At 48.3% G+C, this 13,321-nt stretch overlaps 1 protein-coding gene across 2 annotated transcripts in view; it reads right to left on the bottom strand.

Annotated features, from left to right (window-relative positions):
• Window positions 1–728: 728 nt before the first annotated feature.
• TPGS2 (tubulin polyglutamylase complex subunit 2) overlaps window positions 729–13,321 on the bottom strand; it is a 28,445-nt gene continuing 15,852 nt past the window's right edge. The window contains exons 3-7 of one of the 2 annotated variants that reach the window (XM_005296203.5): window positions 10,902–10,989; window positions 9,311–9,442; window positions 7,405–7,518; window positions 4,348–4,508; window positions 729–3,204 (exon numbers count right to left, since the gene is read on the bottom strand). In XM_005296203.5, the coding sequence (XP_005296260.2) occupies window positions 2,962–3,204; window positions 4,348–4,508; window positions 7,405–7,518; window positions 9,311–9,442; window positions 10,902–10,989 (738 nt within the window). In that variant the 3' untranslated portion in view covers window positions 729–2,961. The remainder of the gene's footprint in view (window positions 3,205–4,347; window positions 4,509–7,404; window positions 7,519–9,310; window positions 9,443–10,901; window positions 10,990–13,321) is intronic. The other variant, XM_005296204.4, reaches the window with a different exon arrangement.

Genomic DNA, 13,321 nt, shown 5'->3' on the forward strand with positions numbered 1-13,321 from the left:
CCGGTTGAGGCCACGTGCCCTGCTCATGACTCCGGCGTACTGGTAAGTCCTTTAAGTTACTCTCACCCCTGGAAATAATACACCAAACCCATCACTCAGGTGGAAAAAACAAAGCCGAGCGATTCCACACATGTAATTCTGCAGCATCCTAAATGCGAAATTCCCTAGCTCAGAATGGAATAGGTATGAGTGAGTGGATCACCGAGTGTCCTCTTGTGTATCCCTGTTATTGCTACTACACTGAACAAAGGTTGTCACCCATCCTCAAAGCCAAGACAGTTGGGGCGAAAAAGGGCTGGACAAAGGGCTCTTAAAGTCCCTGATACAGCTGGGGGCAGATTCCCTCAGGACAGTAACCACAGTAAACTGTCTTGCAAGGACCCCCTTAACTCCTGGTGTAAGGGGCAGGCCAGGGACAGGGCTAAGGATGACAGGAACCTGTTAGGAGTTGGGCAGCAGCACTGCAGAGATTCTGATCTGTGTTGCCATCCATCGGGCAACTGAGTGAGGCTGCTGTAATGTAGACAGTCCCTCAGGGCTGTCTCAGTTACAATGGGGGTCAGGGAACAACCTAAGACTAGTATCAGCTTAAAGGCATCTTAGGCTACTCTCTCACGGCTACTCATTCTGTGCTGCGCCTCTTAGAAGCACAGCAAAGACTCTTGTCCTTGGTCGTGTGTGCGTGCTCTTTAGAGGATCTCGTATTCTTCAAAAACCGGATTTTGGAGGACAATATTAAAATCTTTCTTAAAATACATCGTCCTTATACAGCGCTTAATACTTCCAAGGGTTGCACCAACATCAAGTAAATAACCCCCACAACACCTTGTGAGGTAGCTTGGTATTCTACAGTTATGCAATCATGTTAGCAGTTAGAGACACCCCAATGTAAAGAATCATTGCTTGTTTTGAGATGGTGCCCTAGATGTCTCTATTAGACACACAAATTGTTTGGTGGCTATTAAGTGTTCCCAGTACAGCTAAGAAAATGGAATGTGCCAGAATGGAGGCAATAGTGGGTACAGTTGAAGACCAGCACTGAATGGGTTAAAGTGCAGTTCTACCCTGAAAAATTACATTGTCTAAAGTGTAGAAACATGGGGTTCCACGTTTATGGGCTCTTGACGCCTCCGGAGCAAGTTCTACCCAGTTTACAAGTAACTGGCTTTTCTAATGGTCAACCTTACAACTCAGCCTGGGAACTGAGAGGCAAGCTGGGTTTTTACTGGCATGTGCATCTCTAACTGTAAAGCGTCTGTGTTCTCCTGTAGCTGCACTGGCTCCATGAGCCGTAGAAAGTGGTAAAGCTGGAGTACCCTACTGCTTTTGATCTTCTCCACACATAGGTAGTTAGCCAGGTCAAATGCCATCCTGCGGTAAATCCTTCAACATCTGCCACTACAGCTGCTGCAGCGGTTGTCGGTGTTGCAGCCTGGGTAGCCAGACCACTGCACTGGACTTTGGGCTCCAGTCTCCTCTGCTCCGTAGTAGGCGTCTCAGAACAGATGGTGCAAAAGAGCAGAGGAAAATGGTTGGGTTTCCGCTTGCCCTGTTCGGAGTGGCTCTTGTTTAGACTCTTTTACGAAGGAGACCCACCAACTGCATTGTGTCTTGTTTGGCAAATTTGGGAGTGGGGTGGGACTCCAAAAATCACAGGCCTTCTCTGCTGCTGCCGCCACCACTTCCTCCTCAGCACTGGCACCTGCAGAAAGCACTAGTTGACCCGGCACCACAACCCTAGTCCTTCCCTGCTGTGTGTATGTTGGAGAGTGACCCTGCACACACCCTGCAGCAGCGGTTCTTGTCCTGCAGAGCTGTGACCGGCTTCCAGCCCCGTGGACAGGAGATGCTGCTGCAGGGTAAGTGTGGCGCAGGCTTGCTCTCCAACCCACCTACCCGCCCGTCCCCTGGAGAACTCCTCTGCTCTGGGTCCCTGACCCCTCCGCAACCTTTCCAAAACCTACTGATGGGTTGGGACCCACAGTTAGGCTTTTATAGAGCCCAGTCCTGAGAAGCCTGATCCTGAAAGTTGCTGAGTGCCTTCCCTGCCTACTGAGATCCGCAGGAGTTGGGGAGGCGCTCAGCACCCAGCACAGACAGCTACGGCGCTAGGGAATCCCACCGCGTTCCAGGGCAGAGTGTTAACCTGGAGCCAGGGAAATTCTGAGGCGAGCAGCATTGGCTTGGGAAAAAAGGGATTTCTTTGTAAGAGGGTATCCCAAGCGCATAATCGTTTTACAGCACTGTCCTGGGCTAGTCCACCTGCTCGCCGTATTAGATGACGTGGCACCTCTGCGCTGCTCTGGCCTGGCCAGCTCTTGCAGAGAGTGCACAACGGCAGGAGTGGTCTTTAGCAGAAGGTCATTTCTGTTTAACATGCAGTCTGGATAAATAGCTCAGAGCCTGATCCTGGCCTGAACACTCAATGGGATTTGGGGGTGGTCAGCATGAAGCCCTTACATATCATTGGGCTATAACCACAGGGCCCAGTCCTGCTCCCTTAATGCTCCCCTTGACTTCACCACCAACTTCAGTGGGTTTGATCCTGCTCTCATTACATGCAATGATCACGGCATGCTTCTTTCTTCTGAAAAAGGACACGGGGGGAAATATTTGTGTTGTATGTTGTATTTAATAAGATTGATTTTACTTGAGTCCATTGCTGCAGTTATCAGTGGTAACACACTCCACCCAGCTCAGTGGCATTTTTATCCACACACGAGTATTTGCCCATCGGAGTAGAAAGGAATTAACCACCATCTCTCCAGGCCCTGCAGCTTTTTGGCTTTCCAGCCATATCTCCTATAAATTAAATTGCTGCTATAGTTCATGCGAATGTTGCAACACAGCGTGCACTGGGAAGTCTATTCATGCATGAGAAATGGTTTGATCCAAACCTAAGAGACACCACAGTGGGTGTCTCACACTTTTAACAGTCTGGAATGAACCTGCTTTCCAGCGTCAGGTCTGGGGTTCTCGTTTCCTCAGGGCATTCCCGGATAGCGAAGGGGTCTTGGAGGCGGTTGTGCTTGTGTGGCTTTTCTGAGAGCCTGCTGGCTGGGCTGGCAATTTCTTTTTGATCACCGGAGTTTTGTTCTTGCTTTTAAATACCTTGTTGGGGTCCAGTTTGTTCACAAAGGAGTCAGGTTCTTCCGAGAGTAGAGCTGTGTTGATGGTGATGGGCTTGTACATGTTAAACCATTGCTGAAAAAAGCAGATTACAGGGAAGGATGACATGGGGGGAGGGGAGGAAAAAAAAATCACACATTAGAGACTTGGAGGGAAACTGCAAGAATCAACGTTGGAACATTTTAAACATACGCCAAGCTCCTGCTGTCAGGAACCTGTGTCAGCTCACAGGGTTTTGTGCAAAGAGCTTTAGAACAGAGATGGTTCGTAGCTGCAGAATGAGGATTGGCTTCAAAGGACAGTTTCATATGCCTAGAATCAGGGAATGTCATTTTGCTGATAGCATGTCTGCAAACTCTGTGATAAAACAAGGAGCCACAGAACAACTAGGTGTAACAGGGAGCAAAGGCCCTGCCAGCATGCACAGAGACAGCATGGGTCAGTGCACATAGTGTTAAGCGTTGTTCTCTCCCACATGTGCGGAGGGTGGAGTAATGAGCCAGGTTGGGACTGAAGGTCCAATCAGAAACTCAGAGGAAAGGCAGGAGGCTATAAATGCAGCTACCTAGCAGGGAGCAGCAGTGAGAAGACCAGGCTAGAATCAGATTGTGCCTTTCTGCCCAGCCCCGAGCAAGGAGCAATGTGTAACCAGCACCAACCCTGGAATAGCCCTGGGAGATGGGACTCTCACTCCCCTCTCAGGCAACGTTTCTTGGGGTGGCAGAGGACAAGGAGAATACTTTGCTACAGCCTTTTGCAAGGTGCGGCACGTTCCCCACTCATGTATGGTTAGGTCTGCTGTCCAGTTTGTAGTGGGGCTTCCCTGCCCACTTGCTCTCAGCAGTTGGGGAGGGGAAGGCAGTACAGGGGGTTCAGCCCTTGCTTTCTCCACCATGCGCAGAGCTGTGATCTGGGTCGGTCTTCCAGGTCCGCACGGGGGAATGTAGATGGACTTATCCCCCTGCACAGCCACAGATGGGGAGAGCTCAATAAGCATAATAATAGCAGCAGTAGCCTTGGTGCTGCTAGAAAGCCCGGTTCTAGCTAACCCTTATACGCCCCCTAAGTCTGATGCCTTGCGGAGGATAATCTTGCTTCTTGAGAGCCTTTGCTTGTTGCTGAGTCCGGTGGCTCTACACACTGGTCTTGAGAAAGTGGGAAGGACTGGCTTGTGTTCAGACTCATTGCAGAGTCAAAGTAAATCTCCTGCTCTCCTACCTTAGCCTGGGGGCTGATGCCGTAGCTCGTAAAGGCATACTGCCATTGCGGGAGACCCAGGTGGGTGATCAGCAGTCGGTAGTAGGCAGTGAAGGTCTCGGTGAGGAAATGCCAGTACAGAGCTCTGTCCAGAAACCATATCTCAGTGTCTGGGGTGACAACTGGAATTGAAATAAAGGAACATGTGCAAAAAGGGTAGCATTGTTTTGAAGTTGAAGGATGAGAAGAATCATAGAAGATTAGGGTTGGAAGAGACCTCAGGAGGTCATCTAGTCCAACCCCCTGCTCAAAACAGGACCAACACCAACTAAATCATCCCAGCCAGGGCTTTGTCAAGCTGGGCCTTAAAAACCTCTCAGGATGGAGATTCCACCACCTCCCAAAGTAACCCATTCCAGTGCTTCACCACCCTCCTAGTGAAAAAGTGTTTCCTAATATCCAATCTAGACCTCCCTTACTGCAACTTGAGACCATTGCTCCTTATTCTGTCATCTGCCACTACTGAAAACAGCCGAGCTCCATCCTCTTTGGAATCCCCCTTCAGGTAGTAGAAGGCTGTTATCAAATCTCCCCTCACTCTTCTCTTGTGCAGACTAAACAAGCCCAGTTCCCTCAGCCTCTCCTCATAAGTCATGTGTCCCAGCCCCCTAATCATTTTCGTTGCCCTCCGCTGGACTCTCTCCAATTTGTCCACATCCTCTCTGTAGTGGGTGGCCCAAAACTGGACACAATACTCCAGGTGTGGCCTCACCAGTGCCAAATCGAGGGGAATGATCACTTCCCTCGATCTGCAGGCAATGCTCCTACTAATGCAGCCCAATATGCTGTTAGCCTTCTTGGCAACAAGGGCACACTGCTGACTCATATCCAGCTTCTCCACTGTAATCCCCAGGTCCTTTTCTGCAGAGCTCCCAACTGAGGTCAGCTGGAGACATGCAGTGGTGTTGTGATACTTCTGATGTTGTGAAGGATGGCTTTTCCAAAGGGGTAAGACCTAGAACCAATGTATCATGCAGAGGCAGCACGGTCTAGTGGTTATAGCTTGGGACCCAAAAGTCTTGATTTCTAGGTTCCATTCCAGGCTCTGCTATTGACTCAGTGTTTGCTCATCAACTAGTCCCCGTGCCGGTTTCCCTATCTGCAACATGGGTATAATACTACTTATTGGCATGGGTTTGAGACACAAAGTGGATAGTGTACATGGAGTTCCTTGGATGAAAGGCACAAGCTCAAAGCACCATTATTGCACATCTTTATCTGTTGTCCTTATACCCACCCCCTGCCTGCATCCCCTTCCCCACGTTGCTGGGTGAGGGGATGACTCCATTCCTTCACTCCCAGGCAGTGCTCAGGCTGGATCATTACAGCTTTCATGTCTGCCTCCTAGAAATCAGAGGAGAGGTTTCTCTCTTAGGCCTATCTGGGAAACTTCCAACTACAGTCACCACTTGACAACTTAGGGTGTTTTTATTAGGAACAGGTATATTAATAGAGGGGTGAGTGAATGTGTGAGTGACAGAGAGAAACCAAAGGTTAAATAGACACACTGCAGAGAACTACTGATGAAAATCTCTCTAAGCGAGCCATGTACTTCACCATTCCCCTGAGGAGAACATCACCTACACCCGGGCTGCAAGATAATGTCTCGGTCCTATAGCTTGGAAGTCTGGCTGGTGTTTGCAACCCTTCCAGGTGTCTGTGACAGGCTACATCTATACTACACACCACTGATGGCGGCGTGTAATGTACGTGTAAGTAGAAGCTGCTGTGAAAAGCAGGCTGTGTCCACACTGCCGTATGTAGCTACACATTACAGTGAAAGGCTCTGGTAGGGGGGAGACAGTGGGGAAAAGTATCAGCAGCTCCCTGCTACTGGAGCCTTTCACTGCGGTGAGGAAAAGGGTTAGGCGGGGGGGAAGTCTGCCTTCCCCCTGCCCAGAGCCTCCCCCCTCCGCCCAGAGGGGAAAGGCTTCAGCAGCAGGGAAGCAGTGGGACACTACTCTGCTGAAAATAGCAGAGCGGCTGGGAGGCACGGCTTGGGTGAGTGGAGAACGTGTAGGGCAGTGGTCCCCAACCTTTTTCGTCTGGCGGGTGCCAGACAACGAGCTGCGGGGTACCGTGGCGGCGGATGAGCATCCGCCGAAATGCCGCCGACAAGCGGCAACGTCAATAGACGTCGCCACCGACAAGTAGCGTCATCCAAAGGCGTCGCCGCTAAAATGCCGCTGAAAATCGGCGGCATTTCGGCGGTGACGTCTCTGGATTACGCTGCTTCTCAGAGGCATTTTGGCAGATGCTCGTCCGCTGGCCAGTACGTGGGCGCACTTAGACGCCCCGACAGGCACCATGGTGCCCGCGGGCACCGCGTTGGGGACCCCTGGTGTAGGGTATGTACTCGAATAATACCCATGCCCTGCAGGCTTGTCTGCATTCTACTCATCTGAGCTGTGCTTCACTGGCTCACTGCTATTTATACCCATGCGAGGGGGGCTACGTGGGGATGTACCCTACATGCCTCTGAAAGAAGGGTGCAGTGTAGACGCACCCGCAGAGAGTTCTTTACTAGCTCAGCTCACATCTCTCTCGCTCTGCGGTGTGTCCTTTGCTAACTTCTGCTAATAGGCCCATTGCCAAGATAGTTTCTAATTAGCATTGGGGGACACTGCATCAAAGCACAGGGTCTGAATCCAATTCAGTGGCTTCAAGTTCTCGGTGTTCTCTCCTCTCTCGGACTCTAAGGAATGCTAAATCTACCATCACATCCACACATGAGTAACTTTACACCTAGGAGAGACCCTACTGAACCCTTTGGGGCTACTCACAAGTGTTTGCAGGATCAGGGAGGTAGCCCACAGCCTTTCCCCTCTCTGTATGCAAATATTTTAGGCAGGCAGAAACAGTACGGAGGTTACAATGTGGACTCATCTGTTCGATACCAAGGGGGAGATCCTGGCTCCAAGGGTTCACCCAGAATGGCACATGAGTTCAGAAGAGTGAGAGCTATCCAGACACAGCCATTTCTCACGCCTGGTTAACTGGACTCTTTTCAGTCTTTACCTGGTTTGGTGTGCTTATAAACAAGGCAAACTTTCCCGTTCCCGTTGCATGGGTCTAATTCAAATATCAGGCTACGAGAGTCAAAGTGGGGCTTTTCTGGCTGGTCTTCATCACCTTTCAAAAGAAACAACATCACTTTACAGCATTTCTGGCTAGATCTTCACTGGCCATGTTTGCAAACGGGCCTGAAAAAGCTATGCTTGCATCTTTTACATGTAGAGCCGCTGACATGCACCGCGCCCTCCACTGCATGTGCACCCAGGGGTGCAGGAGTTTGTACAAATACAGCTCTTGCCTGCACAGATTCATGCATATGGAACACTTCTGGGTGCCATTGTAGAGGCAAGTTTGAAAAGCTGGCCCATAACTTGGCTTGGAAGGATTCACTTTTAATTGGTAAATTAACAGTTAATTCTTACAATAAATCAAAATATTGTCAGAAATTGAAATGTAGAGCGAGAAAGTTCAAAACAATTGAATGAAAAGGTACCATGAGCAGTAATTTTAGTTTTATGACAATCACGATCTTCTAGTTCTGCTCCTACATAAACACCCCCAGAGACCCCCTGAAGAAGTAATTTCATGCTTGCACGTAAATTCACCTGCAGTTCTTAGATGTTCATCAACCTTATTGCCGATCCAGATACCCATTCTCAGACGCTAGGGCTTAAGGTTGTTTATAACTGGTGCTTTACTAGGTATTCTACAGGTATTTAAACCTTAGAAAACCAGCTTACAGGGAAATAATAACTCAGCGGGATCACGGTGGAATAGCTGTTTTAAAATCCTCACTATAATGATTCACACAGAACCCTGCTTATTTAGTAAAATGTTAAAAAAGCAACAATAGCCAAAACCTCACAAAAACCCCCAACTCAATTAAGTATTATGGTTTTCATGATAATCTCATAAGTAAGTTGGGATCAGTCAAGACAAATACACTGTTTAGAAAGGACAATGGAATTTTTCCTGCAATAAAAAAAAAATAGATATAAATTGTTAGGATCTGCAGCTCCCCACTGAAGTCAAAGGGAGAGCTCCTTTTGGGACATAATCTGCTCTCGCATGCACCAGGCAAATTGAGGGGAGTTGCATGGTGGTAATGAGAGCAGAATCTGGCCCGTCTGATTTCAGTAGCAAGAGGATCAGGATTATAGCAGAATTTGGGCAAAATCTCTAATATGCTAAAGGGCAGGATTCCCTGACAAGCAGAGAAACCAGCCAGGTTTGGAAGCAGCAACAGCTACAGAAATCAAATAGCAATTTGTGAGTTTTATTATTTTTCTGCAAAGAGCCACCGTTATACCATGTCCTGTTTGTCTCGCTTGTTGCATCCTGTTAGACTGCAAGCTGGCAGAGGAAGGGAATGGATCCTTTTACTTGCCAAATGCCTAACGCATCCAGATGCATTTTCCCCTGCTGCCTCTTGTTTCAATGTGTTTTCCAGTGACATTTCCAGCTCTGAAAAGCTGCATTCAGAGTCAGTGAACCCAATGGGCCTATCCATCACCACGGCAATTATTGCCAGTGGTTGTTGATATTCTATTGTAAATATACATGCTCTTTCCAAGCTGAATGAAAAGAGGAGGCCCCAGCTAACAATTTAAGACAGGGGAAAACAAAGGCTAGGCGGCAGTTTGGTTGGGAAAGGTGTGGAGACAACACAGGTGAGGAGGTGGGGTTAATGATGCTTGGTGGACCCTAAGTATCCAGTCCATTCCTTCTCTGGAGCAGCACAAGTTGGGTCTCGTTAGAAGCGACCTGTGACTTCTCTACCTGTGCTAGCAAAGTGCAGCTTGGCCTGTTAGGCAGAAATGCAGCGTATCCCTATACAGCAGAATGAAGGAGGAAAAGCACATTCTGACCCTTGGGTGTACCATCATGTGTGCCATCAAGAAGACAATACCTTCCTCATCCATATCATCTTCCAGGTCAGCGAGGGTGGGCGCGTTGGGTAGGGCGTACGCCGATGATCCGCCAAGGCGACTTAGCTTAGAGATGCCGTTAATCACCATGGAGCCCAGTGGCATGGGGTTATCTGCAATGCACAGTGACAAGAGTGATCATTAATACACCCCAATGACAGGTGAGCGGAGGAAGTCTTTTCTTTTTGTCCAACCCCCAACCTTTCACAAAATACATAGAAATGGGCATTGCAGCAGGCCTGCAAGTTTGACAGATGTAGGCTCTGGTGGAGCGAAGCTGAGATCACCACGTCAGCTGCTGCCTCTCATTTGTTGTGAGGAAGCTTCAGCTTAGGCCTTGGTGCTGACTGCAGCTGTAGCAGTCTGGAAGAGGGCAAGGGGAAGCGTTAGTCAGGGAATAAAGCGTTAAACCTATTCAGGGCTCTATGGGCCACCACACCTTGAATTCCACTTGAACCACCCAGCAGGCAGAGCACATGCTGGGGACTGGGGTCATGTGAAACTCCATTTCACAAGGAGATCAGTGCATTCTGCATGCACCAGCTGAAGCGAGCAGTCTCCAGCTAGAGTGCCCTGCAGGGATCGGCCTTTGAGGTGGCAAAGGCCTGGATAACTGTGGCCAGGTGATTGCTTCAGAGTGAAGGAGTCTCCCTGTTCCTGCTAGGCCCAGGTGGAAGAAAGGGGACCCACTGCTGCTATCACTTGCACTGGAGTATCTCCACTGAAGTCAATGGAGTTAAAGTGATGTGAGATCAGAATGAGGCCCAGGGTTTGTACCTGCTAGCGCAGAAGTCTGTGGTAAAGCTTCCACTGATCTCAATGGGAGTAGGATCAGGCCCTTCATTTAAATGTTGTTCATTGTTAAAGTGCCCCACTATCACAATGGTAGCTAGGGCTCTCATCCCCCGGGCACAGCTACTGCGTGTTGTGTGACCTCTGCAAAGTTCCTTGACCACATTCTGATTTCCATCTGGCTTGACAGAAGCAGATCAGTGTAAAAAGCAGGAAGCCAACTGAAGACCAGATGTTCCCTCTGAGCTGAGTACGACAAAATTTGCAGATTGAAGTCAAACTTATGGACTCATCCATTTGATGACTGACGGGCATATCTGGATTTGGACAGTTCATACTGGCATTTAGGTAATCAAAACTAGATCTGATCCCAGCAAGCGCTCGGCACACAAGGTTCCCACATGGGAATCCTGCATGTGCCTGGATTGCAGGCTTAAGCCCAATGTATCATGCACAGAAATTCAGGTTGTGTTCATCACTGGGCTTTTGATTCCACGCAGCACTTTGGACTTCCTTGTTAATTAAAAGGTAATTTTCTACATCAGTGATTGAATTATCCAACAACAGCTGGCTAAACCCAGCAAAACAAAGGGCATAGTGGTTATTTTTCCTTCAAAATAATTTCGCTTCTGTGGTGTAGATCAAACTAAATGGAGGATTCGGTTAAGCAGCGATCAAATTAAGAGGAAGGGACTGTAGCTGCCACAGGGAATGCACAGAAAGAATGGACATTTTAACCTAAAGGATTTTAAGCTAAAGGAAAGAAACAGGCAGACTTACCATCAAACTTCACACTCCAGGTCATGTGGAAGCCATCGCTCATTAGGTAGAAATTCTTTAAATCCTCTGGCAATACACAGGAGTTTTTCTGTAATCACAAATGCCCTTAAATGTTATCAAAGGAAAGAGGTAGAGCATGCTTTGATCCAGATAACTGACTCACTGTTGAGACAGGAACATTTGCCACCCAATATCTTACTGAGCCCCAACACAACTCAAATCACATAACTGGAGAGATGCTTTCAAGTTTCTTGGATCTGTTTCCCAACACAGGTTAGTTATTTGATCTAAAGGCACCTCTGGGAAAATTTCAATGCAGTTGGTTTACCAATTTAGCAATCGCTAGCTACAGGGATATTTTAGGAGTGTCCCACAATTTTCATGACATGGCACCTTGTGTAATGAATTCACACTCCCAAATCACAGACCCAAGGTCATCAGCTAATCCACACACACACAGCTTCGTCAGCTTTGCCATCAATGAAACCAAACCAACCAACCTCTTCCATTTGAGCTACAGGACCTGCAGTGGTATTAGGACTTCTCTCTTTCATGGACTTTCAATCACTAAAGTGTGATAGGCACATGCACACAAGCAGGTATTACATACCATCCAGTAGCATACACGTATGCTCTTTGGGAACTGTGGGATTGGGCCCTTAGACAGTAAATTCCACTCATATTTTAGTTCCTAATACTAAGTGCACGTCATGAATTTGAAAACCAGAAGAGAATCACATCAGGAGACAGTTTTAACGAGCCAAGGAAAGATGCTGAATGAAGTTACTTCTTACCATCACTAGAGCCCTGCATATCCACATCCACGGACCATTTTTGCGGATAGTGGATCGGATGCAGACACAACCGCACAGGGCTCTACTCACTGACGGTGCCTGGCCTGCGGCATCTGGCTTGGAGAGCCTGGGGACCGGGGGGATGCAGTGCGCTCGGGACCGGAGGCCAGTAGATAGTGGCTGGGCGGCAGACTGGAGTTAGGGCTGTCCAATACCTGCTCGCCGCACTGTTTCCTGTCCAGCAGCTTGGGCCCCTTGGGCAGCGCCAGCATCCCCACCATGGCCTGGCCTGGTTGCACTGGCCACGCTCCCGGCCCGCTGGCTCCTGGGCAGAGGGACCTGTCCCCGGCCGCAGGGATTGGAGTGGGCAGGGCCCACTGCCCCTCTGCCCCGCTGTGATGCAAATGCACTGCTGCTACCGTTGTTCGTAAGCCTGCAGGAGCAGCACGCGATGCAACGCCCCTGTGACGGTTTGGATCACAGAAACCCCCTTGGAGACTGCCACCTGATGTGCTGAGACTACCCCCGAGCCTGTTTTCTCTGCCAGCTTGGCACTTCAGTGTCCTGCCTGGTTTGAGCCAGACACGCTAGCCTGCTACAAACACAGACCCAGGTCTGAACCATGTCCGCCAAAAACTGCAGGCTTACCTGAAAACAGCTTAAGAAGTGTTCCTATCTCCAACACTCAGGTATTCAACTCCCAGTCCAAACCTCAAATAAATCCGTTTTACCCTGTATAAAGTTTATACAGGATAAACTCACAAATTGTTCGCCCTCTATAACACTGATAGAGAGATATGCACAGCTGTTTGCCCCCCCAGGTATTAATACAAACTCTGGGTTAATTAATAAGTAAAAAGTGATTTTATTAAATACAGACAGTAGGATTTAAGTGGTTCCAAGTAATAGCAGACAGAACAAAGTGAATTACCAAGTAAAATAAAATACTCATGTCTAAGCCTAATACAGTAAGAAAGGGATTACAGATGAAATCTCACCCTCAGAGATGTTCCAGTAAGCTTCTTTTACAGACTAGCCTCCCTCTAGTCTGGATCCAGCAATCACTCACACCCCTGTGGTTACTGTCCTTTGTTCCAGTTTCTTTCAGGTATCCTTTAGGGGTGGAGAGGCTATCTCTTGAGCCAGCTGAAGACAAAATGGAGGGGTTTCCAGGAGCTTAAATAGACTCTCTCTCTTGTGGGTGGAAACCCCTTCTTCTCTCCTATGCAGAATCCAGCTGCAAGATGGAGTTTTGGAGTCACATGGGCAAGTCACATGTCCATGTATGACTCAGAACTTTACAGGCTGAGCCACATTCCCAGGAAAGCTCAGATGTGGATTGGCGCCTCTCAAAGTTCATTGTTTGCCAAGTATTTCCATTTACTTGAATAACCCCTTCACACTATGCTGATCAAATCTGCCTTAGGTGCTTTCTACAGCAAACACTTTAAATATAAGCATAGAGCCAACGCTCATAACTTCAGATATAAAAATGAAACATGTATACGAATAGGATGAATACATGCGGTAGAACAGAACCTTTGCAAAGATATGTAACATGGCATATCTAGCATAAAGCATATTCCAGTTATGTCATATTTACATTCGTAAGCATATTTCTATAAA

Source organism: Chrysemys picta, chromosome 6 (assembly GCF_011386835.1).
Source record: "Chrysemys picta bellii isolate R12L10 chromosome 6, ASM1138683v2, whole genome shotgun sequence".
NCBI classification, from domain to species: Eukaryota; Metazoa; Chordata; order Testudines; family Emydidae; genus Chrysemys; species Chrysemys picta.